At 43.7% G+C, this 23,951-nt stretch overlaps 1 protein-coding gene across 5 annotated transcripts; it reads left to right on the top strand.

Moving 5' to 3' along the window:
• On the top strand, positions 1–18,484 carry sema6d (semaphorin 6D). Of its 5 annotated transcripts, none has more exons than XM_028401426.1 (20): positions 1–136; positions 6,195–6,369; positions 6,841–6,952; positions 7,548–7,608; positions 7,804–7,866; positions 7,961–8,062; positions 8,266–8,356; positions 8,585–8,704; positions 9,031–9,119; positions 9,894–10,111; positions 10,192–10,323; positions 10,828–10,983; positions 11,179–11,352; positions 11,649–11,789; positions 12,013–12,090; positions 12,205–12,263; positions 12,822–12,878; positions 13,353–13,532; positions 14,358–14,602; positions 14,692–18,484. In XM_028401426.1, the coding sequence occupies exons 2-20, from the start codon at positions 6,243–6,245 to the stop codon at positions 15,802–15,804; spliced, it is 3,318 nt and encodes a 1,105-aa protein (XP_028257227.1). In that variant the 5' UTR covers positions 1–136; positions 6,195–6,242; the 3' UTR covers positions 15,805–18,484. The 5 variants fall into 5 exon arrangements, with proteins under 5 accessions (XP_028257227.1, XP_028257229.1, XP_028257231.1 ...); XM_028401427.1 differs by lacking the exon at positions 1–136 and adding an exon at positions 724–1,094; XM_028401428.1 differs by lacking the exon at positions 12,822–12,878.
• Positions 18,485–23,951: the final 5,467 nt, after the last annotated feature.

Raw genomic sequence — 23,951 nt, 5'->3', positions numbered from 1 at the left:
ATTACACCATTTGCCGTGCATTAGTTTGTTTTTCTCCGAGCCAGGAGAAGTTGATTCACTACGACGCGCAATATATACACATTTTTCTGGGGATTACAGCAACGCAAAAGGATACAAAATAATCCATTCAGATGAGGTGAGTTCCGTGCTGCTACGTGGATATACTTTGTTGCACCAGCATTGTGCAGTGAAAGTCGAGGTGGAAAACTAGAGAGGAGAAGTCTTTGCTGGGAAACAAAAAAATATTTCTTTTGACCATGTCGCTATGCTGTTCTGCAAATCTGATGCTTGCAGGACAGAAATAGTTCAGGTCCGGACTATTTTTTTTACTTATGCTTTAAGCAATGTATTCATTCATTCCTCATAAGGGTGACAAAACCAATCTGTCCAGCAAGCTCAGAAGCGTCTCTCCACCAGTAACAGAGGGGTGTAAGAGGAGATAAACCAAGCGCAAAGTGTTTACGCACGTCTTTATTTGTGAAACATTTTACGCGCAGATATATTTATCTTATTAAGCTTTGCAGTCATATCAGTAAACTGCGCATCTGTCCGATTAACTCAAAGTTATGTGTTCATCTGGACAAACAGGCACAGAAAAGAGTTGTGCGTAAATATAATAATCAATCATCCTGTTCTGTTCCGCGCTGTATCCACCTCCACGCACGCCCTTCCTCCATTTAAATCAGTGTTTGTGGCCACATAAAGTCATAGAGCGGCGTAGTAGTAAAGACAGCGCACCGTTAATGTTTATGCTTTCCCCTCTGCTTTCCAAAGTTAATCGTAGTGGAAGGGGGCTGGTGTATTGCTGTATGAGGGAGGGGGCTGTGTGGTCGTGGCAGAGCTTTGAAGATCACTCATCAGAGCGCAAGGGCCCGGGGACGGAGGCAGAGTCAGAGTCAAAATGCTCATACGTGGTCAGGAGCGGAGCTGAAATCTGTGCGCAACTGGATAAAAAAAAGAGAAAAGTGGTGTCCGGATGGAGCTTAAAATAACAGGAATATTACATGTTGGGTGTTTTCTCGCAAATGGATTACTAAAGGGAATATGACATTCAGTCGGACTGCCCCATTCATGTGTGATTTCGGATACTTAAGGTAGGTGTCCCTGGGTGATGTTTAATTATTGACGAAGTGTGCCTTTTTCTGTTTTTAGTGTCCCCGTGTTGTATTATTAAGGCGGACTTTGGATTTAATACAGGGTATATAAGTGGCCTCCATTCTATCCGGAGAGCTACTTCTGTAAAAGACACTCCAGCAGATTCAAAGTATAATGTATCACGTTATAAAACAGACATATACGTGTTCAAATTGATTGATACAGATGATGATGAAGATGGATCAATCGGCAGTAAAAATTAAGCCAATCAGACCCTTTAGTGCAGTCAAGTGTCCACAGTTTCACCCACAATAGCTCGGTTAATATTTATTGTGAATTGTTAAGAGTGGGGTTAAATGATTAAAACCTTAAAAATAAAGTGTTTCAGACAAAAAAATAACTTAAGGATAAAAAGCAACCTGTGCGTGATTGAACGGATGGAGAAACACAGGAGGCTGTTAAACAATAAGAGATGATCAGGACGGACAGTTAACCATTAGAGCTGTTGTCTGTGATGCCTGTAAGATATTTAACGTAACCCGAGCATCATTGGGTTATTTATTTTTTTATGTAGGACAATAAATTACAAAAGCGCTCGTAACCTTTTTGGAGGCAGAGCAGCATGGAAGCCCAGCCCTGTGCACGCATTAAGTGCTGTGGAGGCAGTTAAACGCAGCCCCATCACACTGTTGTCACTCCACCGCTGTCCCCCCGCGTCTTTGTTGTCTTTTGTATGAGTCCTACATGTGGACTAAAGGGCTCTGAAAAAGATTTACCACGGACTAAACTTGAATGCCTTTATGCCCCCGGTCCGCACAATGCAAGCATTAGAGCCCGGGCTGCTGCGTGGATTGTGTGCGCAAAACAGAAGCGGAAGATCCACACGCACAACTTGGAAAAATGACCAGACCTGAATAAAGAAATAGAAGCGTGGAAAAATGGGGGACCAGGATGGTTCATTTGCTTAACACGAAGGCGTGGAGGTATGGAGGTTAGAGTAGCTTTTGGAAGTGAGTCTAAATATCTAGGAATTAAAGTAAAGGTGGGGAAGCAATTAAACAACAACATGGATAAGTCTTAAAGTTGTCACTAATATTAAGTGTCAGGCAGGTTTATTGTAGTTAGTCTGAAGTCAGCATGCTGGTGCTGGTGCTCTAATCTCAAAGAATTTCCTTTCCAGAAAGAGGAAGGAAGATCTGCACATTTCCTCTCAGATCTGTCTGAACTCTGACAGAGATCAGAAAGCTTAGCTCAGCCATTGATATTACAAACTAGTTATTGGCAAAAGCACCCCACACCTAAGGCCAAGCACAAACATCAGAACCAGGTCTGGGTTTGTTGACGGAACAGCTGGCTGGTGTGTCTCACTTCGCCTCACTGGCCACAGGGTCAGAACTCAGCGACCAGAACGACCACTGTTAACCTCCACTACAGCCGGCTATAACCCCGGAACACCCACCATTAAACCATACAGTGATAAATGTTAACTCTTTACAGCTGTGTGGCTTCCCGAAAATGCTGATCACAAAATCAGATTGTTCCACTGGTTGGGTGACAGAAGTTTGACTGTGTGTGTGTGTGCAGCATTTGGAGTCAGCATGTTTACAGGTTGCTTTGTTGCCTTAGAAGCTCCAAAACAGCTCTCCTGAATGTAGGTCCACTGACCGGGGGTGGGGCTCCATTGTGTAGAGTTGCCCAAAGCCCCTTTTGTTTCTTGGTCACACCTGCAGCTCAGTCCCTTTGTGCTCTACTATAGCAGAACTACTGCTGAGAACAGCCTTTCTCCTGTTTCACTCCGCCTCTCGTCAAGGTAGTGAAGAAAAGGGAGGGAAGCATGGTTTAGGGTGGCACAGCTTTTTCCTTCTGCCAAATCTCTGAAGCAACAAGTCCAACCAAGCCCCATCACAAGTGATCCTTACATAAATAGCATGTGATTAGGGGGGTGCGGGTTATTGATGAAGTGGGAAGAGGAGTCATAATACATTTCTGAGCCTCTGTGGTAGCTGCTATTATCATGCAGCTGGCTCACTCCCCTAGTGTGGCTGCATCTTCATTAGAATCTTACAGAGTTGTGACAACCATTTTATAAAACATATCCCGTTTTAGACAGGCAGATACGCATTTAGACAAGCGTGAGGAGTGAAGTGCCTGAAATCGAACTCCTGGGTTATCCGATTTCTTGTGCTGTTAGGTTTACAGCTCAGTATGGTGCATGATGACAAGTCAAGCAGCCTCAAGCAGCAGCACCCATTGTTCTGCTGGGATTGCATCCACCCATCACACATGCACACAATTTACGAAACCTCACGCACCACTGTTGTTTGTCATCCTTTGATGAGCCATAATTCCTCCTCCCCCTGTAAAAAAAACGCTGTGAAGGGGGAGAGGTTATCGCTTTCTTATGCCACTGAAAGCACAGCTAAGAGGAGAATATGTGTTAATCTGTCATTTTAAAGCGTGTTACACTAAAGCTTCTGCTGTAACCACCAGAATTGGGCTAGAGACCCTTTACACCCACCACCAGCAGAAATAGCAATCCAGCAAAACCCCTCCCCTCCCCATGTTTAACACCATGGGCCTGAGCCAACTACATCAGTAGGGAAAGTGCGTGGTTGTAGGACATTGAAAAGCCTGTAATAACAGAGGTAGAGTGAGGCAAGACTGAATGGCACAGAGTTGCGTGACAAGCCCAGCGTCTCAAGGCTTGTTGAGGCCTATATGCACACACACACGCACACACTTGAGGGCAGGAACCAGAGAGCACAAAGCAATAGTCAATAGAAAACACACAGGGCTCACTAGAGAGATTGAGAAGTAATTTTAGATCACTGACCTCTGGATGTCTTCTGTTTCTGTTTTACATTAAAGTTTCTGAGGAAAGCCTTTGCTGCTGCATTGTGGCTTTTACCATGCAAGGAATCATGGGAGATCAGCGCTGAGCTTCTGCCTCTGCTAGGAGTGTTTTTCTCCTGAATTGTTTAGTGTGGGAGAATGGCAGGGGAAAAAAGTGGTGTGAATGTGAGTGCTTTTGAAGAGGCGATACAGAGCAGGACTGTAAATTCTGACAAGTGAGGAAATGATTTACCTGCGAACACAGCCAGCCGAGTGCAGGCTATGAGTACAGCCTGCAGCCTGTACGATAGCATTATAGAACTGAAATGTTGAGCTTGGTTTATTTACCTTTCATAGTTGCTGTCTTTTCCCTGTTGTTGAACATTTGGTATCTTTTCCTCTCCCAGGCCTCTCCTGGAAACTCAGCAATTTATTGCTGGGTTTTTGAAATAGCTGCAAAGCTTTTAAGGAACACCACAGAGCAGCGTCATCATTTCTTATTTATATTAAGTTCCCAACAGTTATTCTTCTGTATAGATCAGTGTGCATAGATCTGTCCGGAGATTCATTTGTATCTGGATTAGAATTAGTAAGTGCACCAGCATCATTGATGTTTGTTGTCATAGGGGAGAAAACAAGCCTTTATTAGCCCCCTTAATATCCTCCTGTTTTGCAAAAACATCAAACCTGTAATTTAACCACTAAGTGGACTGATTGAGTCAAAGCATCGTCTCATTCAGGACTCGCATTACTCAATGATAATGACACTGCTCTTTTTTCAAAGGCCCACAGCATGCTGAATAGCCATGATTACACACTGTTGATGACTAAAACATGTCGGCTATACTCTAATTCCATCTCACCACCGATGCCTTTCTTCCTGTGACACATCATCATACAGTAACTGTTTAGTTAATGCTTAAAAACACACAGGAGGGCGTGCAGCCAGCTTTTATGTTATATAATCCACAACCTGACAAAGGCTGACAAGCTGATCTATATTGTTGCTGTCAGGTAAACACCTCTTACTGCTTAACACTTGACAACCATGTGTTTTCCAATTAATTCACTTGACAACCACATCTACCTTATTTAATGTTTTAAATATTAAAAATATTTCTCAAGGTTTTTCAAAAATCTTTCAACTTATTAGAAGTCAAAAATCACCATATTTAGAGTAACACAACACTCACATGGCTACAGTGCGGTGTTCCATTGATAGCCCCTCTGGCTGTGGATCTGCCATGTTTCCTGTGTGGATCAATCAAAGCACTAATGGCCTGGCAGGCAGGGCACACAGACAGCACTGGAGCAGGTGTGCTTTGGGGCTAATTGAAAAATGAGTCAATACAGTGTGCGTGTGCATGTGGGTTCATACGCTCACACAAGCATCAGCCTTTGCATTATAGCATTTGAACAAGTGATTATGTATGTGCAGCCGCGTATGTGTACGTGCGCGCATCTCAGTGTGCTCCGAGCTAATCCATCCCTCTGCCTGTGTGACGTCTCCCAGTAAATTGTTTATATCCGTTCAGGCTTTGCCCACATGAATAATTTGTTTGCCTTATAAATATTTGAATGTACACCAATCATTAATATGCACAGACACAGTCTGTCTCTAAAGTACCCCTCCTACACACTAACATACACACTAAACCTTGCCACTCCCACAATAAATTATTACCAGGGTAACTGTTACTGTATCATGTCCACAATCAGATGCTGTACAAACTATTCTCCCCTCCAAAAAATGACTACTATGTCAAAACAACTGTTCAACGAGAAGGAACTCACAATACCAATATGAGTGAATCACTGCAGCTGCAATAAAGCACACCGACCCAGAGGAAAGGCTGGAGCAATAAGAGCCAGCAGAGTGCTGATAGAAGTCTGCTAAGGTCAGAGCAGAGGCTGCACTACTGATGGTGATGAAGTTGCAATGTGCTGATTAGTGTTGAGCCTGGCCCAGTACAAACCAATCAGGGCACAGATGTACTGAGACAGCAGGCCTGCCACGTTCCTAACAGAGCGGACTTCCGCTGCATCCAACACACACAGAGACACCCCACTGGTCAGTTGGCTGACCTTCCCTTAGACAGCAGATGCAGGGAAAGGTAGAGGGGAAAAGCCGAGCACTGCCACTGAGTGCTCAGTCATCAATAAATCAGAGAGGATATTATGTATGGATTTGCATTTTTGGCAATAAGTTATTTTCTTGTTTTGGATTTGGTGCATAAAATCCATGCATTCCTTGTGTTTGTTTCCAGGTAACATCTCCACCAGTGTGAAACAGGAAGTGTCGTCTGTGAGCAGCCATGGGCCAGAGAGCTGCGCTTCTGCTCATTGAGCTGCTGCTGCTGCTGTTGCTGACAGCCTCGCACACTCTCCTCGCAGTCAGCTTCCCAGAGGACACCGTACCCCTTGATGTCGTCGACGCACAATGTGAGTGCACGCACAAATGAGCTCTGCAGAGACAGGGGTTGAGATTATGGTTAATATGTCAGAAAAAAAATCATCAGCAATCAGTAATAAACACTGTTGATATGCATGGTGTTAAAATGAGTAGCAGCAGCTCCTCCATCGTGTCAGCAGTTTAGTCGGTAGTGTGCAATATCCATAGTAATAAAATCAATCTGCTGTGTGGTCAGTTGCAGCTAGCATTAAGTAAATTTTATTTTTCATCTACGTGATGTACTGCAGCTTCAGAGAAATGTGCTGACATAAGCAGACGCACAAACACAATGACACAGGTCTGACTGAAGTTATACATTATTTTAATCATTTACACTACACCATTACCATAATTGTACAGCATATTTATGTTAAAGCACAGTGCAGTTAACGGCAGTAATCCGTTCATCTGCTCCTGCCCTTATTTTTTTCATTAACTGTACTGTATATGTGTGTTTGCAGTTGCACGGAGGTACCCTGCGTTCAGAGGCAGGCCCTCTGGAAATGAGTCACAGCATCGCCTTGACTTTCAGCTGATGACCAAGATACAGGACACTCTGTTCATCGCTGGCAGGTAAAATCAACACACACACACACTATTTCTTTCTCTTTCACACATCCCCCACGCCAATATACTCAGTCACTCCTTGGCAGGTAAACAGCAGCATGGGTGGGAGGGGGGGGCTCTTAGTGTTATTGAATCTGTGGCTTCTACGTCTGCATCTGATGTATATGTCCTGTATTGATCCGCTAAGGGCGTCTATCATCCTGGGCCTGACGTGCCATCAGGGATTTCTTGGCATCTTTACATGTCTTGTATTTATGGGCACTGGGATTAAACTGACCGCTAGCACTAATATTGTAGCAGGAAATCACTTCGACATCTACAGTATAAAACTCCCACCTCTGTTGTGCTGCATGTATCTGTTGTCAGGTGCTTCTTGCTTTTGGCACTTTGGGGTATTTGTGTGTTTTTATTGAAAGAAAAATGTTCTTCACTATGACATATAATCAAAACCAGGAAGAAAACGGTACAAACAAGCTGCTGATTACTGACCACAGATCCTCTATGAACATAAACTGGTTCCACCACCGTTATGTATTCTATAATTGTACTCCTGGCTTTGTTGCGTCACTGAGCTGCATGTTTTGTATTTGTCTGTCCACAGAGATCAGGTGTACCTCGTCAGTCTGAGAGAATCCTACAGGAATGAGATCATTCCTTACCGGGTAAGATTCTCGCCACAAGCTGCTCTCTCAATCCACCAACACCATAAGAGCTCTATAGAAAATACAGGCCCATTCATCACAAACTGGACAGGTTGTAAAATGAGAGAGAGTGGAAAAGGGAGAACTGTGTGCGTGTGTTTGTGTGTGCACACCATATATGTGTCTTAATTCTCCATTTTGTTTTGTTTTTTACAGAAGCTAACATGGCGATCGGGCCAAGCTGACAGAGAGATGTGTGCTGTCAGGGGAAAACACAGAGTACGTATTAAAGACATCCTTAACCACACACACCTTGTGTTCTATAGCTCATCACGCAGACAGTTAAACTGTGAGCTGCTGTGTCTGTTTACAGGACGAGTGCCACAACTTCATCAAAGTGCTGGTTCCCAGAAACGACGATCTGGTGTTCATCTGTGGGACCAACGGCTTTAACCCCATGTGCAGATACTACAGGGTGAGTATGCAGAGTCAGGCACGCACACACACAATCTGGACTAGCAGTGTGGTAAAAGAAATTTGAGTAGACCTATATTTCAATATCAAATACATTTGACTAAACTGATTTGACTGCTTTGCGTGCATGCTGGTGCTTCTGTTTGTTTTCCCGTGTCTCTTGATGAAACCTCCTCTTAATGCGTGGGTGACTGTTCCCTGCAGCTGGATAACCTAGAGTTTGACGGGGAAGAGATCAATGGACTGGCACGGTGCCCGTTTGACTCCAAGCAAACCAACGTTGCCCTTTTTGCTGGTAAGGGTCAAACGCACAACCCGCCCACGCATAGGCATAGTTCGTCTTGCTGAAGACGAACTAATGTGTTCCTACTTATGCTCTCATTATCACCTCTGTGTCTTTGCCACAGTAAAACAGTGCCGGCAGCGATAACAAGTCAGCCAATTAAGCCTTATAAAAGAGGAGAAACAACAAAAGCAGTGTATTCCTTTTTTTGTGAGTGTTTCTTCTTGTTTTGTGTTTTAGAGGGGAAGCTGTATTCTGCAACCGTAGCTGACTTTCAGGCTAGTGATTCTGTCATCTATCGCAGTATGGGTGATGGATCAGCTTTGAGAACCATCAAATATGACTCCAAATGGTTGAAAGGTAAGCAGCACCTCTTCATCTCTCTAAATCTGTACTCCTCTCTCCCCATACTTTCCCGAAGAAACATGTGTCTACCTGCCAGCTTACTAAATGCCAGTGGCGCCCTTGCATGGTCTATGTATGCATGTGAGCTGTTTTTTTTGGAGTGATAGAGAGCTCTCCTGCCTTGCCAAGCTCTAGGGGGATATGGCCTGTTCTCTCACAGGCAATCTAGGTCACCCCCAGTCATATACAGCCTTGTACAAATCCCTGAAATATTCAACATGCACAGTGGTGGTGACGGTGCAGAAACACACTTCAACTCTTTGCCTCCGCCTCTCCCTCAGAACCTCGTTTCCTGAATGGAGCGGAGTATGGGAATTATGTGTACTTTTTCTACCGAGAGATTGCAGTGGAGCACAGCAATCTGGGAAAGGTAAGACAGTGCACCTGCTGTTTATAATGCAATACATATTCCACACATAAAAAAACACAGGGCAACACCTCCCTCAGAGCACATGTAAACAGGCCTGGTGGTAATGGTGCCCGTTGAGGCGATGACACTACATCACATTAGAAAACACAAGAAATTTCAACCACCAGTGTTTCCTGGGACTGTTCCACTAATGTAAAACCATTACACAGCCAGAGGATTTGTCTGCCTCTTTCTGCAACACACACACACACACACACACATAACAAGCAGACGGAATTAGGATGTTCTGTGTTTGAGGCCAACTTCGTTGATTTGACCATGCCTCATCCTGAGCTGGCCACAGGAAGCCAGCATCCTCCATCAGCCACCAGCTAATAAATATTTCAACCCAACTAATGCTGATGTGACACCTGGCCTCTGATGGAGGTTTGCACTTGTAAATTATTAAAACTGTCTTAGCCAACTGCTTCACATACTTCATTTATACTCTAAGCCTCGTTAATATGTGCAATCAAACACACTTTCACATGGTGCTGCATTAAAGTCAGCCAGGGCCATTCTTCTTTTTTTTCTTTTAAGTGTTTGCTTCAGTTAAGATGAACAATCTCCACACTCTAAGTTAAATATGAGAGAGCGTGTGTTTGTGAAGTCATCTGTGCTGAGTTGCTACAGGATGGAGAAATGCATAATTCAGCATGTTGAAGTGTTTTTAGTGACATTCACTGAGATGACTTCCTCTTGCACCCGCCTCTCTCAAACCTCTGCTCTTCTCAGGTTGTGTATTCTCGTGTGGCCCGGATCTGTAAAAATGATGTTGGAGGGTCACAGCGGGTCCTGGAGAAGCACTGGACATCCTTTGTGAAGGCGAGGCTGAACTGCTCCGTGCCAGGAGAGTCCTTCTTCTACTTTGATGTGCTTCAGTCCATCACTGACATCATCAACATCAACGGGGTTCCCTCAGTGGTGGGAGTGTTCACCACACAGATGAACAGGTGAGATGTTGTTAGCCGCACAAGACACTGGATGCAGAGGTCAAACATGGAGGGTACATCGATTTATTCTCTCTCTGCAGCATCCCTGGGTCTGCAGTGTGTGCCTTCTCCATGGCAGACATAGAGAAGGTGTTCCAGGGACGGTTTAAAGAGCAGAAGACTCCCGACTCTGTGTGGACTCCCTATCCAGAGGAGAAGCTGCCCAAACCTCGGTAAGGACTTTTTCTCCAGACGCATCAGCAAGGCGAATATAAAAAAAAATGGCAGGTGGTGCTCGACTCTGCAGCTATTTTAACTCCTTCTTTGTCCATTTTAAACCCAATGAAATCAAATCCTTTTCACAACTAAAGGACCAAGTTATTAGTTTTGACCCAGCACACACATTCACCATCTGCTGATGATTAAATAATTAATTTGGTATAATTAGACGCCTTGCATATTTAACCTGTTTACCGTCAGCATGTATATTTGCAGCCCTGCCCTGTGTCCAAAACACAAAGTCCACAAAGCACCTCATTACCGCAGTAAATCATTGATGGAGGATAACCATGCATATGTATATTTTATAGTTTCCAGCTGAGGCCCTTTTTGTGATCCTAATAAGCACCTGCTCCCCTCTCATCGTGCTCTTCCATCCATTTCAATACAAGTTATTATTACTCCCTGGAGTGTCATCGTATAGGATGATCTTTGACCTTTTGCCCTTTGGATCCTAGACCCGGGTGCTGTGCAGGTCATGGTCCAGCTGCGTCCTTTAAGAGCTCTGTCGAATTCCCGGACGATACCCTGCAGTTCATCAAGTCCCACCCACTCATGGACACAGCTGTGCCTTCGATTGGAGATGAGCCGTGGTTCACCAAGACACGTGTTAGGTAAACACACGAGGGAGAGATATCAAGATTTATAGCTTGTTCTTTTTTGGATAACTAGTAAGTTTATACAGGAATAAAGATGTGAAAATCAGTATTTCCAAAGTGAAAATGATTTCTGTATTCCCAGGGTCTGTCCTATTTTGAATGCTTCAACACCTGCTGTGGGTAACACATGTCTCTCTGCTGTGCTTAAAGGTACAGACTGACAGCACTGGCTGTGGACAATGAAGCAGGACCCCACAAGAACTACACAGTTGTGTTCATCGGCGCTGAATCAGGGGTCGTCCTCAAGGTTTTAGCCAAGACCACCTCTGTTTCCCTAAATGACAGCCTGCTTCTGGAGGAGATGGACATCTTCAACAAGGCCAAGTAGGGACATGCACACTTTTCACTCTCACTGTCTGCCTCTCTTTTAGCCGAGCAGTCGACTGTGCACTAATAAAATGAAGGTTCCTGCACAGCCGGCAGTGCCTGTCTGCTTATGTGCCTGTACTTTGTGTGTGTTTTTAATGCCATGTGTCAGAGGTTAAAATCCTGTTAAACTGTGTGAGAAAAAGCTTTATGTGACTCCACCACCTAACAAGTGATTAAATCTACTGAGACTGAAACAGTAGACAGACTTATCTGATGGACCTCTGATTAGGTTTCTCTCTTCCCTTTCCCAGGTGCCTGTCTAACCGCGAGGATGACAAGCGTGTCCTCTCTCTGCACGTGGACAAAGAGACGCACAGCCTTTATGTCGCCTTTTCAAGCTGTGTCATCCGTGTTCCCCTGAGCCGCTGTGAAAGGCATTCTTCCTGCCACAAGTAAGTGACGCGCTACCTGGGGGGTTCAAATGTGCTTCGTGCAGTCACGTTTGTGATTTTATTGTTTTGTTTTGATGGTAAATGCCATAAAAGGAATGATAACAGCTTCACCACAAGCCTTGAGGTTAATGTTCAGTCAGACACTAATGTTTATAGTGCATTTTCCAGAATGATTAAACCCGGTGTTCTGATAGATGGTGTGTGTATGTGTGTGTGTTACCAGGTCCTGTATTGCATCAAGGGATCCTTACTGCGGCTGGAAGCCTCATGGCGCCTGTGAAAGGATACTGCCTGGTGTTTTGTGAGTTCAAACCCCAGCTGCAATATGAAAAACAAATATTATAGATGAGAAAATGACAAGCCAAGAATTGTTTTTTTGGAAGTTTTTGATTAATATCTATCCCATTTTTTTCAGGACTGGATATGAGCAGGATGTTGAATTTGGAAACACAACACTCCTCGGTGACTGTCAAGGTACGACTCTCATCTCCATGCCATGCCATCAATCCAGATACAAGCACACATACACAGATACACACATGCACACTCACATACCTCAAATGAAAACTCATCTCCACATACACCATAAGCCTGCACACTCACACCAGTAACCACTCCAGTAACTTGCCCCTACATTAGTCTATGTGCAGTATTAACACACACATCTACATACAGTACATGGCCACTTGTAACTAATGCTGCCTGTGAGGCACAAACATGGACATGTACAATCAAGGGTCATGTTCAGCTGGTGCAAATGATACAGGTCTTATTTCTGGGCCAAAATGCGCCTTTTGCACCAATTTTGCTTTAATGCGTCTGTCATATGTATCAGCTAACCATGACCCAGGCTGAACCTCAGTATTGATCAGAACCAGAGGGCCTCCAGTGAGAAATCGACACTGCTAGCGAGTGCTTAATATCTTTACTGTTAACACAACTAAACAGCACTCTTAGTGTCTCTTAAGGGTTTTTATTTTTTCCTTCTGAATTCCCTTATAATGATTTCTTGTCCCTTTTTAATTCTTTTAGCGTTTTTGGGCACTACTTCAGCGCCAGATTACAAATCATTTGGCGACCCTACCTCTGGTTAGTTTGATCTTTTACTCAAATGGTTTCTTTCCTTGAGTTCAGCATCTCCAGCCCCTTTCCTTTTCCACTGCTGCTACCATTCATCTTTGTTTTGTTTCAAAAACACCTCCTGAATGCCTCATTTTCATTTCCACAAACAACAAAACCAACCAGGCGGTGCTCAGCACAGATTCACCTCCTCGTCTTCACTCATTACGTCCTGTTCTGATCCATCCTCCCCCCTCTCTTGCATGCCCACCCACCATCTTTTAGCATCCTTACTGTTGTGTACCAACTCCTGTAGGAACACCAGTATCCTCTCTTTTTTCCTCTTCAAAATGTTTTTTTAATGTGCTTTAATTGATTTGCGAATGTAAAAAAGTGTCAAGTTATTGTTTGAAAAACACCGTGACCATGCCTACTAACAGGGATAATAACAGTATGCTTTACACCCATCTGCAAAGTTTGTTAACAGTTTGTTTGTCACCACAGACATGGAGTTTTCATCACCGCCAGTCACTGTCCAGCCCAGTGGGCCCATACACCCCCCAGTACTCATACCCACTCAGAGCCCCAGCTCTGGGCCTGGTCCAGAGCTCTACGGCTCAGGCTTTGTGCTGCAGGATGACCCAGCCACCCATTCTTTAGACTCTATCCCAGGGGGCCAAGAGGGTAAGGCCCAAGGGGAGGCAGCCAGCATGCTGCATTGAGCTTGATCTGATAGCTGCCAGCAACTCTCACTAAACCACACAAAATGTGGCTATAAACTATAAGGGTTTCTGTTAGATAACATGGCAGATGTACATTTTACTCACTTTATTTTTTCTTTGTTTCTTAGTTGTATTTTTCTTCTTCCCTTCTTTTCTTTTTCAACGATTTATCCCCAGTTCTCTAATCACTTTTCATTTTACATTCACTCTTCTGATAGTTTCTCTAAAATCTTTAGTTTTGTTTTCTCTGCCAGTATAGATCTTATTAACTATAGCAGTAGTTAACAGCTTCCTCTGGCTGGTAGATCATTGACTGGGCCATGCTCTGCCACATCGCTTTTGTGGCTGCACGGTGGATGACTAACTTTTCCAATGTCTGTGGTTACTAACAAACATCTCATAGAGCAGCAGCACCAGGAAAGCAAGCACTGCTCCTCCTTTCTCTGACCAATTTCCTGCTGGTCAATCTTGAAGATTGATTTGGCTCTCGGATAAGAGTGCATCCCTTAACCCTTTTTTACCGGACGCATGACAAACATCTAATGGAACGTGGTTCAAGGCAACATTTTCCTTGCTTAACTAACACTGCTTCTTATTTAGATGGTGAAATGGATGTGGGTACATAACATCTTCTGTTCACCATGTATCTCCTTCATCTTAGTTAGTCATGGTTGTGTTCTCACACAAACATGTTCATTTCTGCTGTGGGTGAATGGAGACGTACGCATCACTGAGCACTTTTAATATTTCCACCACAGGGTTAACCAAAACCTCACTGTTTTTATAGGTGTGTGGGATATCCAAGCAGGTGAGACCAACCAGATGGTCCACATGAACATCCTCATCACCTGCGTGTTTGCTGCTTTCCTCGTTGGTGCCCTCCTGGCTGGACTTATGGTTTTCTGCTACCGAGACTCATTTCTGCGTAAACCAAGGCACGACCACAAGGATGTCGAGTCTGCACCACCATCCTGCTCCGATTCCACTGGAAGCTTTGTCAAGCTCAACGGCCTCTTTGACAGCCCTGTAAAGGTACAATTCTGATGCTACGTCTTAAGTGGAGAGCAGAGATTGAAAAGCATGTGAATCTGTGTTTAATCTTCCTCTTTTGTTGTGCGCAGGAGTACCAAGCCAACATTGATTCACCAAAGCTGTACACCAATCTGCTGAGCAATGGCAAAGATCTGAATATCCCCAATGGTGACACAAAGACCATGATCCTGCGGGATGGCTGTCAACCCCCTGAGCTGGCTGCCTTGCCCACACCTGAGTCCACGCCAGTGCTTCAGCAGAAAGGCCTACAGCCCATCAAGAACCAGTGGGAGAGGGCTCACGGGAAGGTCAGTGGGCCCCGTAAGGAGTCCAGCTCCTCAGCGAAGAGTCCTCAGTTCCTTCCTTCTTCTGCTCCTGCTAACCCCCACCATCCTCATCTGGCCCTGGGACACTCCAACATCCCCAGTGCAGTTGTCCTTCCCAATGCTACACATGACCATCCTAACCTTGACAATGGAGATGATACACTGCCACATTCTTCTGAAAAGAAACTTAAGAACCCAGATTCAAAGGGAAGTAGGAAAGATCAGAAGAGGTCTGTGGATGCCAGAAACACCCTAAATGACCTTTTAAAACACCTCAATGACTCTGTGGCCAGCCCCAAGGCCATTCTTCAGGAGGGATCAGGGCCCCGCCCAAGGCAGCATCTTACACTGGAGCCCATGGAGGAACTGACTGAAGTACCCCCCAAGGTGCCCAGTCGTGAGGCCTCATTGTACTCTCCCTCATCCTCCCTGCCTAGGCACAGCCCTACCAAGAGGGTGGATGTGCCCATGCCCACAACTCCCACTACACCAACGGGAAGCTTAAGCATGGGGGGCACCCTGGAGAGGCAGAGAGGGGGGTACCAATTGCACCGGAGTGCCTCTCACAGGCACTCTTTATCCACCTCACCAAATGGGGTAACTATGGGGGTGTCTGTGTCTCGCCAGCACAGTATGAACAGAGGTGGTTACATGCCCCCAACACCCCCCTCTAGACTTGACTCCCATGGCGGATTGATGTCGCCGGGAATGAACCCATCCTCTGTAACCCGACAGAGCAGCTACAGTGGGCACGGCTCACTCCCTCGCACGGGGCTTAAACGGACCCCATCGCTAAAGCCAGATGTGCCCCCTAAACCCAATGGGTTTTCACCACAGACTTCACAGATGCGAGTGGTCAATAAGTACAGTTACTGAAAAAAATAACTTTTATTTATATAGCACTTTTTTTTTTAAACACACAGTTTCAAAGTGCTGTACAATAAAAAATACCATAGACATTTCTGAGTGAGCTCTTGACCTTGACTGTAGAGCTTTGAGCCCTGAGGGCTTGTGGGGAGGGGGAAGTATGGATGGGATGAGGCCTAGTGTGTGTCTGTGTGTTCCCCCTTTAATTGATATGCACATTCACTCACACTTAAAAGGGAAAAATCACATGTGCGGCCAAAGATACTCATTGGAGCTTCTTTGCTCTCTACGACCCCATCCCCCTCCCTTATCATGGTAGCCACAGGATATGAACAGAGGACAGCAGTGACTCTGCTGCCCCTCTCTGTATCTGGGTTTGGGTGTCGCCCGTTCCCATCTTTGGCACGAGGTTTAGGACACCAGCTAGGAGCCGCTACGGTGTATGTGCATGTGGTACCAGGTCAAAAACAGTGGAATACTTGAAGAATGAGTCTCATTTGTCACTGCCCTTGAGCACTGTCTTCCCACTAATGTGAACTGAACAAAGAGGAGAGGTAGCAGATATGGCAGAGGGCAGGGGAGAGGAAGATCAATAATCAATAGTGTGTGTTGCTACAAACAGCTGAATCAAGCAGCAAGCGAAGAGAAAAGAGAATGTTTCTGAGTGTGTGCGTGTGAGAGAGTAACTGGAAAGCAGATTTGTGTAAAGGCAGCACACATATTAGGCCTTCACACTCTCGTAATCGAGAGTGGTGCCACATGCTAGAGGATGGTCCTTAAAACTGGTTTAAGACCTAAGTCACTGTCTTTCATTTCATACAACCTAATCTCTATAATCCCATCTGAACCATCCTTTATGTCACTCTGCGGTGTCGTTGCTATTGAGGTTTGGCTGTGGCGATGTTAGTCATGTTGACACAGAAACTCACTGGGAAATTTTACTTAGCTGCTACTGGTTTAAGACATACTAGCTGTCTGTTCTTTACATTTCCTCTCTACCATGTTGGGATCACTCCTGACATGGGTGTGCACATCTGTTTGTGTGTGTTTGTGTGTGTGTGGGTATATGTGTGTTGTATCAGACAGAGGCCAAGACGTACAGTTTTAAGCAACCAAATGCACTGTTAAAACTGATACAGGGGGGAAAAAACTTGTCTCTCCAGAACTGAATTTTCCTCCACCTAACCTCTACTGCCTGTTTTTAGGGATTATACTGGTGGTTTAAGAGTCATCTGTCTTTATGTAGCAATGGTATTAAATAATAAAAAAAACAAGCATTTCTCATCTCATTCTATAAATGATTGCTTTTATAATGTTTTACTGTTTTATTTAAGGAATTTACCACACAAAACTAAAGCAACACCAATGGTTTAAGCCCATGTATATGACTTCAGCATTTCAGGGCGCTTCTGTTCTGTGTTCCCTAGATTTTTCCTCCTACATTAATCCTATTAAAGGTGTATTCAACTGACCCTATAGAACAATACATGGATGTAACATCTTCCGTCATCTGTTGTGCTGGTTCTGCAACCCATGTACCTTGTGCAGCTTCCCTGTGAGTGGCCAGTGTACAATCAACACAACATTTATGTACCAATGTGTCCAAATGAGTCATGCTGGGAATGACAAGATCCTGTATATACTTAAATACTATAAATAAGGAGTATAAATATTTTTAGGCAAGTGAACCTGAATCTGTGCATTGTGTGCCTTATTCACAAATTGAAGTATATAATATTGGCAATGTCAATTGGTCCTCTGTATGTTACTGTCATATGATATACAATTTGTTTTAGATATTACAAATTCAGCAGGATGTCGCTACCTAATCTAAACATGCTAAAACAAATTGACAAACACAACTGGACTGTGCAAATATTGGGATTTGAATCAGTTTTTAACTTTTACTGCCGGTGTTGAAAAGAATGGTGGTTCCACCATATAGAGGTGCCATGCAGTGAATGTATTTTCTTGAAATGTGGGATGTAAGGTGGTGAGACCTTGCACTGTGGAGCAGCAGTCCACTCAGCGCAGCACATTCTGCCCACAGATAATGTATTAACACAGTGTTCATATGGCCACTGGCCGTCGTGCAGAATCTGTAACTCCCCAGGATTGCAGAGACGGGAATTGTTTGTATTGGCCAGTATAGGGACGACCCCGAGGGATCATTTCTCGTAGCAGTGATTTGGGTGACTTGTGCAGTCTTTTTTGAGTGTCAGTTGCCTGGTTTAGCCCAAAGCCACATTTTGTTTACAAGTGATGATTGTATGTAAAGACTCTCTGCCTGTCATCTAACCAGTGTTTGGGCTCTCTTTTTTCTACTCCACAATTGCACACTGACATCAACACACACACACTCAACATACACTGCTCAACTGCCTTGTACATTGCAATATGAACTGGGTCTGTCTGTTGCAATCTAAATTGAAGCCTTTATATTTCAGTCTGAGCTTGGTCTAGGTGCAGATGAACCAGATTTTGTCATTTTATGTCATTTTGATTTAAATACTGTGCAACATGGCAACACGAAGCCAGCTGTAAATATTATCTCCAGAGTATTTGAGCGTGTAGATAATGTTGTAAAGTTGTACTGTGAATGTGTAAATAATAATGATGGTCTTTGTTTCATGATATTTTTTGTTGATTTTTTTAACACGGCATGTATAGTTGAAATAAAACATTACTGCACAGGAAAGGGGGGTTTGGTGGATTTTTGTTTAGGAACTTGTAGCGTGAGAGCTGTAAAAAGCTGCATCAGGACTGAGCTAACGCTGCATGTGTCTAATTTGTGAGCTGAATATCAGAAAAGTTAAGAGTCTGCTGAACGATTAAGACTATTTTTAGAAGTGGGTTGTTTTGATGTGTGAGGCCAGCGCAGAGTCAACCACACCAGATAGCATGTGGGAAAGTTTCCAAAGTACTATGTTGTTACAGAGACACCAAACATCTGGACTAAGTACTGCTTGGGGCATAAGATCTAAGCCACCAATGAGCTGTGGAGGAATGCTCACAGACACAGACACACTTGCATACACTTAAATGGACACAGCATAAACATCTAGGGCTGTGATGTTACGCACAGATAGGACTGAGATGAGATTAGCTGTGTTGTCTTGTAGGGGAATGACCGCTCATTCCCCCTTTAAACAAAAGACCCCCATATATGCACATATGAGCATCATCTGCTGCAGTATGGAAAAATGCCTGGTTGTAACAGGATTTAGTGTTAAAACATGACAACGGGAATGCAGGATCACTCAACTGTTGGATGTCACAGTGGTTTAGAGATCTAAAACGCATCACATAACAGAAACAGCCCCGATTTGCATTTCCTGTATATACCTGCATCGCTTGCAGTCAAATAACATGCAGTAAAAATGAGAAAAAAATGTTTCTAAACAACAGAGACAACATTTTGTAAGTGCAAACCCTCTTCACAAGCATGATCAGCAGGTGCACAGAGGGTTGGAGGACTTGTCCTAACAATAAGCTAAGAATGTGTTCTCTGTTCTCACTCACAAACATGTCCTATACAGATGCTTTATAAGGATACCAAGACATCAGTGTTCACGAGGGGGAGGAGTCCAGTTCAGCTTTCGATCCTTTTAGGCCAGAAAATTATGTTTTAGTCGTTTTCTAAAACTTCTATAAAAAGCAGAGCACAGCTAGTGAAAAAAAAACTTTGCAAAACCAAAACTTGGTTCCTCACGAGGCCTCCTCAATGAAAGTCCTGCATGACTGATCTTCTACCAACCCCTTTCCTTACTACTAATCTGAACCGAGTGGCACACTTTATACGACTTCAGACACTGAAGGGGCACTTATGCCAATAGTTTTGCTATATTTAATATGCATTAAAACATTCTGCCATAGCTGTTATTTCCTCTCACTCTCTTGACAATTTCAGTTCATTTTTGAAAAGTAAAGTACTTTACAATTGTTAAATTAACACAGCAACTGTGAGATCATTTCAAAGTCAAATGTAGAGCCTGAAATAAAAGTGCTTTCATCTCACTGATCTGAACACAAAGAAGAAGTGTCGGAGGTCTCTGAGAGCACAGCTCGTGCTTTTTTTGCAGGGAGGTGATGCAGCCCTTTGGATGTTTGTCCAGGAGGCTTTGTGGCTCATCACTGCCGTCAGAATGTTGACACAAGTAGTCCTTCATTTGCTTTCAGCAGGACCTCCCGAAAACTCACACCTCCTAGCAACCCAGCTCTTTCTCTCCCCCTTCTCTCTCTCTGTCATATACACACACACACAGACACCCACACACACAAGAGAAACATTCTCCCCTCTGGGTGTTCTGGCGGGGGTTGGGGTGTGATTTGGTTGGAAATGGGGAACAACAAAGAGGCGCCTCTTGCTATTCTGATGTACATCCCATCCTCTCAATTTATCAGATGGTCTCTTTGAATTAGTGGAGGCAAATCAAACACAGCCAATGATTCTGTAGCCGTTTCATTCATTTGTCCATCCGCCTGGCCACACTTAGTCTCATTACTAGCACCGACTGTTCCCGGACAAAAAGCATGCGTTTGTTGTCATGCAGACGAGTGTGTGTGCATGTGTGTGTTTATTCCACCTCTCAAGGGACCGAGGAAGCAGATGCTAAAAAAAAAATACACACACACACACACACACACATCTCTTAGTTAAGTCTAAGTGGAACATGGCAAGGTCACTCATCTAGATGTTAAGTTGAAAGTACAGATTAAAATGTGCTTCATTACTTGCAAGCAGAAAATACAGAAAATAACACACACGCACACATACGACAAATGATCAAGTCCATTTCTCTGCCTTTTGGCTCTCACAGCAGCATCTCTTTAGAAATTTAAGGACAGTGATTAGACTGAAAATCATCCACCTGCACTCCTTCCTGTCCTTTTTCCTTAAAAGCCCGGAGGTGAAACCAGCAATTACACTTACAAGCCTCAGTCATGGAAAAGGTGCTTACAGGGGTTCTTTGTGGGCTTTAGCGAGCACATGTGCTCTCTCTGATGCATTGAAACCTGACAGAAAGTCCACAAGATGCTTCATTTGAAAGTGGAACTAAATGACAGGGAAGAAGCTGAAATTTCTTTTGAGTTGGAGGATGCTTTGACACATCAGCCGGCACAGTCAGGAAGAGCCATCAAAATCTAATCCATGTGCCCTTACATTTACAGCTTGGTTTGTGGCAAACACATTGCATTGAAAAGTGACTTAAAACAGCAGATGAGTAAAGGAGCAAAGAAACCGTGAAAATGTGAGGAAATATAGGTATTTGAATTTAAGATAAACAAGCAAAGCATCCTAATGAGGGAAAAAGGCTCATACTGAGACGTTTCCTTTATCTTCCTTACAGAGTTTACAGCCAACCTCTACTATCAACTGCATTGAGAGTGAGACAGGAAGGAGAGAGAGCTCAGCCACGGAGATTTTACTTCATTGGCATATTATATAATGGCTGCTAAGATTTTCCAGCAGTGAATGATGGTTGTGGTCCCAGATAACCTCCAGAATATAACATGAAAACCTTGTTTGTTTCCATGCATCTTTACTCCAAACCGTGTTTTATCACAAGGCATAATTATTACTAATGTGGAAATAATTATGTTCACAAAAGCAATGCTGAGTCTTACGTAATAAAGCCCAAAATTACTTAAAGGAAAAAAACACTATCACTCCACACACAGAGCCATTGTTGCCACAAAACTGTACACTGCTAGAATATCCTGCTCCTTTTCTTCCCAGCACTTAAACACAACCATGCTGCTTGCCAGGACACGGTGTTTGTTTCATGTAAAATGCACCTGGATTATGTAATCCAGCTTGAAAGGATATCACCACGATTTGTGTCTTTTTTTGCTGGAATTTCATTCACAGGTGCAAAACAGTAGAAAGTCAGGTCTGTGAAATTGTTAGCAGCCCGATATTTTTCTGCTAGATAAACACAGCTACCCTGATTCATCATCAGGAGTTGGGGATTATTTTAATGTAGGACATTTCCAATGTGCCATCTTCAGCTGTGGGGATCTTTTTTTTGTGGGGCCTATAGCCATCCTTTTGAGGCTGTCTGCAGTAAATCAATTTCACGCATCAATCGATCAAAGAAGTCACCAAATAAAAAAAGAATACTGGTTCATCGCCAAGTTACTGTAGGCGGTGCCATGTAGGCAGCCCTGTCGGTCTGCATTGATGTCAGAGGAGCGATTAAGTTCAGCAACCTCGCTGCTGGACTTCAGACCATCAAGTCGGGGAGGGATGTAACATCAAATGCTGCTCCGTCATATTCAAATCAACAATAATGATGTGATATTAGTTTGACATGCAGCCACTTAGAGTATTAGATTTAGTAGTAGATTTTTTTGCTCACTATGAATGTAATGTCAACTTGATGATGATGAAATGACTATTGGAAAAAAAACACCTTTAATAGTCCATATACATGCACCCATGCACATATCTATATAAATACACAGCATATATTGATTTCTTGGAGAAAGAGGAAACAACATCATGATAAAATAATAAATACATTTCAAACTGGAGGTCCTCAGTGTAAATATGTATGAGTCACATCTAAGAATGCATCACTTTTCATTGCACATGTTTCCGTGCAGGCAAAAGACATCGAACTGCACCTTTAGATTCTAAGACTCAAGATTCAAAGTGTTTATTGTCATGTGCACAGTAAGGAAACAGGTTTCCCTGTGCAATGAAATTCTTACATCACTGGTCACACTGAATGCCATGAAAGGATTATAATAAAAATAGAATAATTTAACAAAATAAGCAATTGAGAAGAGCATTCAAACAAAAAAAGTAAAAAAAATATGAACTATAAATAGGAAAGTTAAGCTATATACAAAAATGTGCTTGTGTGCTACATCAGCGATGTGCAAACTCAGCAGAGAATGAATAATTGTGCAAAAACTGTCAGGTGTAAGGTGGAGGGAAAGAAAGAGTTCCTGAGTCTGGTGATCCTGCGGTTGACAGACCTTGTTGGGGATGGGTGGGGTCCTTGATGATGGAGGCAGATATCAACTGGTAGATGCTCTGCGGAGAGGGCAGAGGAGTCCTGGTGATCTTAGATGGGGTCTTCATCACTCTTTGCAGGCATTTACGTACCACACCATACCATGCAGTGATGCAACTGGTCAGGATGGACTCAACAGCTGCAGAAGTTGCTGAGGATCTTTGCTGATATGCCAAACTTCCTCAGCCTCCTCAGGAAGAACAGCCGCTGCTGAGCTTTCTTCACCAGCTGTGTGGTGTTTAGTGTCCAGGTGAGGTCCTTGCTGATGTAGACCTACAGATATTTAAAGCTGCTCACTCTCTCCACTTCCAGTCCCCGGATAAGCAGTGGCTGATGAGGGCTCCTCTCCTTCCTCATGTCCACTATCATATCATTGGTCTTGTCCGTGTTGAGAATGAGGTTGTTGTCCTCACACCATGTCACCAGAGTGGCCACCTTCCTCCTGTAGGCCGCCTCGTCCCCGCCAGGAATGCATCCTGAAACAGCAACGTCGTCTGCAAACTTCAGGATGATGTTGTGCTTATAGGGGGCCACACAATTAAGCCACAGGGCACTTAAAAACTATTTGAAAATGGCTTTCTTCTCTCTGTGGTTGCACAAACTACATCTTAAAATATGCAAAAGCAAGCAATTTATCATTCTTATTAGGCTACACAAATTTAACAAGGTGCACAATTAACTTTCAAGCTTTTTCCCTAAATAACAATAACAGTATTGATCACAGTGGAGTTACTGCTGTCTTTGGAATGAAAATTAAGCTGACAAATCATTCTGTGTTACCATGCAGAGCTTTAACCTCAGTGACACACACCAGTCTGAGAGGAAGAGTCACAAGACACAGATAGAGAATGGTGCTAAGAGCAGGAGGGGAGAGTGAGATGAATATCTGTCCAATATGGTTCTTGAAGATGCAGAGACCCTGCTCCAGCGCCTGCAAGTAAAGGTGCTTATCTGTCAGATTTAATCTGCTCACTAGGCTCTGTGTATGTGTGTGTGAATAAAGAGTGTGTTCTGGAGAAGAGTTGGGTGAGTGGAGCAAGTCGTAGCAAGCCTAAGAAGCACGTTTTCACTTTACTGAGAGTCTGAATACCTGAACACCTTGTTGCAAGGGTATCACAACAAAATCTGTTT

This window comes from Parambassis ranga, chromosome 3 (assembly GCF_900634625.1).
Source record: "Parambassis ranga chromosome 3, fParRan2.1, whole genome shotgun sequence".
NCBI classification, from domain to species: Eukaryota; Metazoa; Chordata; class Actinopteri; family Ambassidae; genus Parambassis; species Parambassis ranga.
The sequence above is the reverse complement of the archived record's forward strand: the minus strand, read 5'-3'. Positions and strand labels throughout refer to the sequence as shown.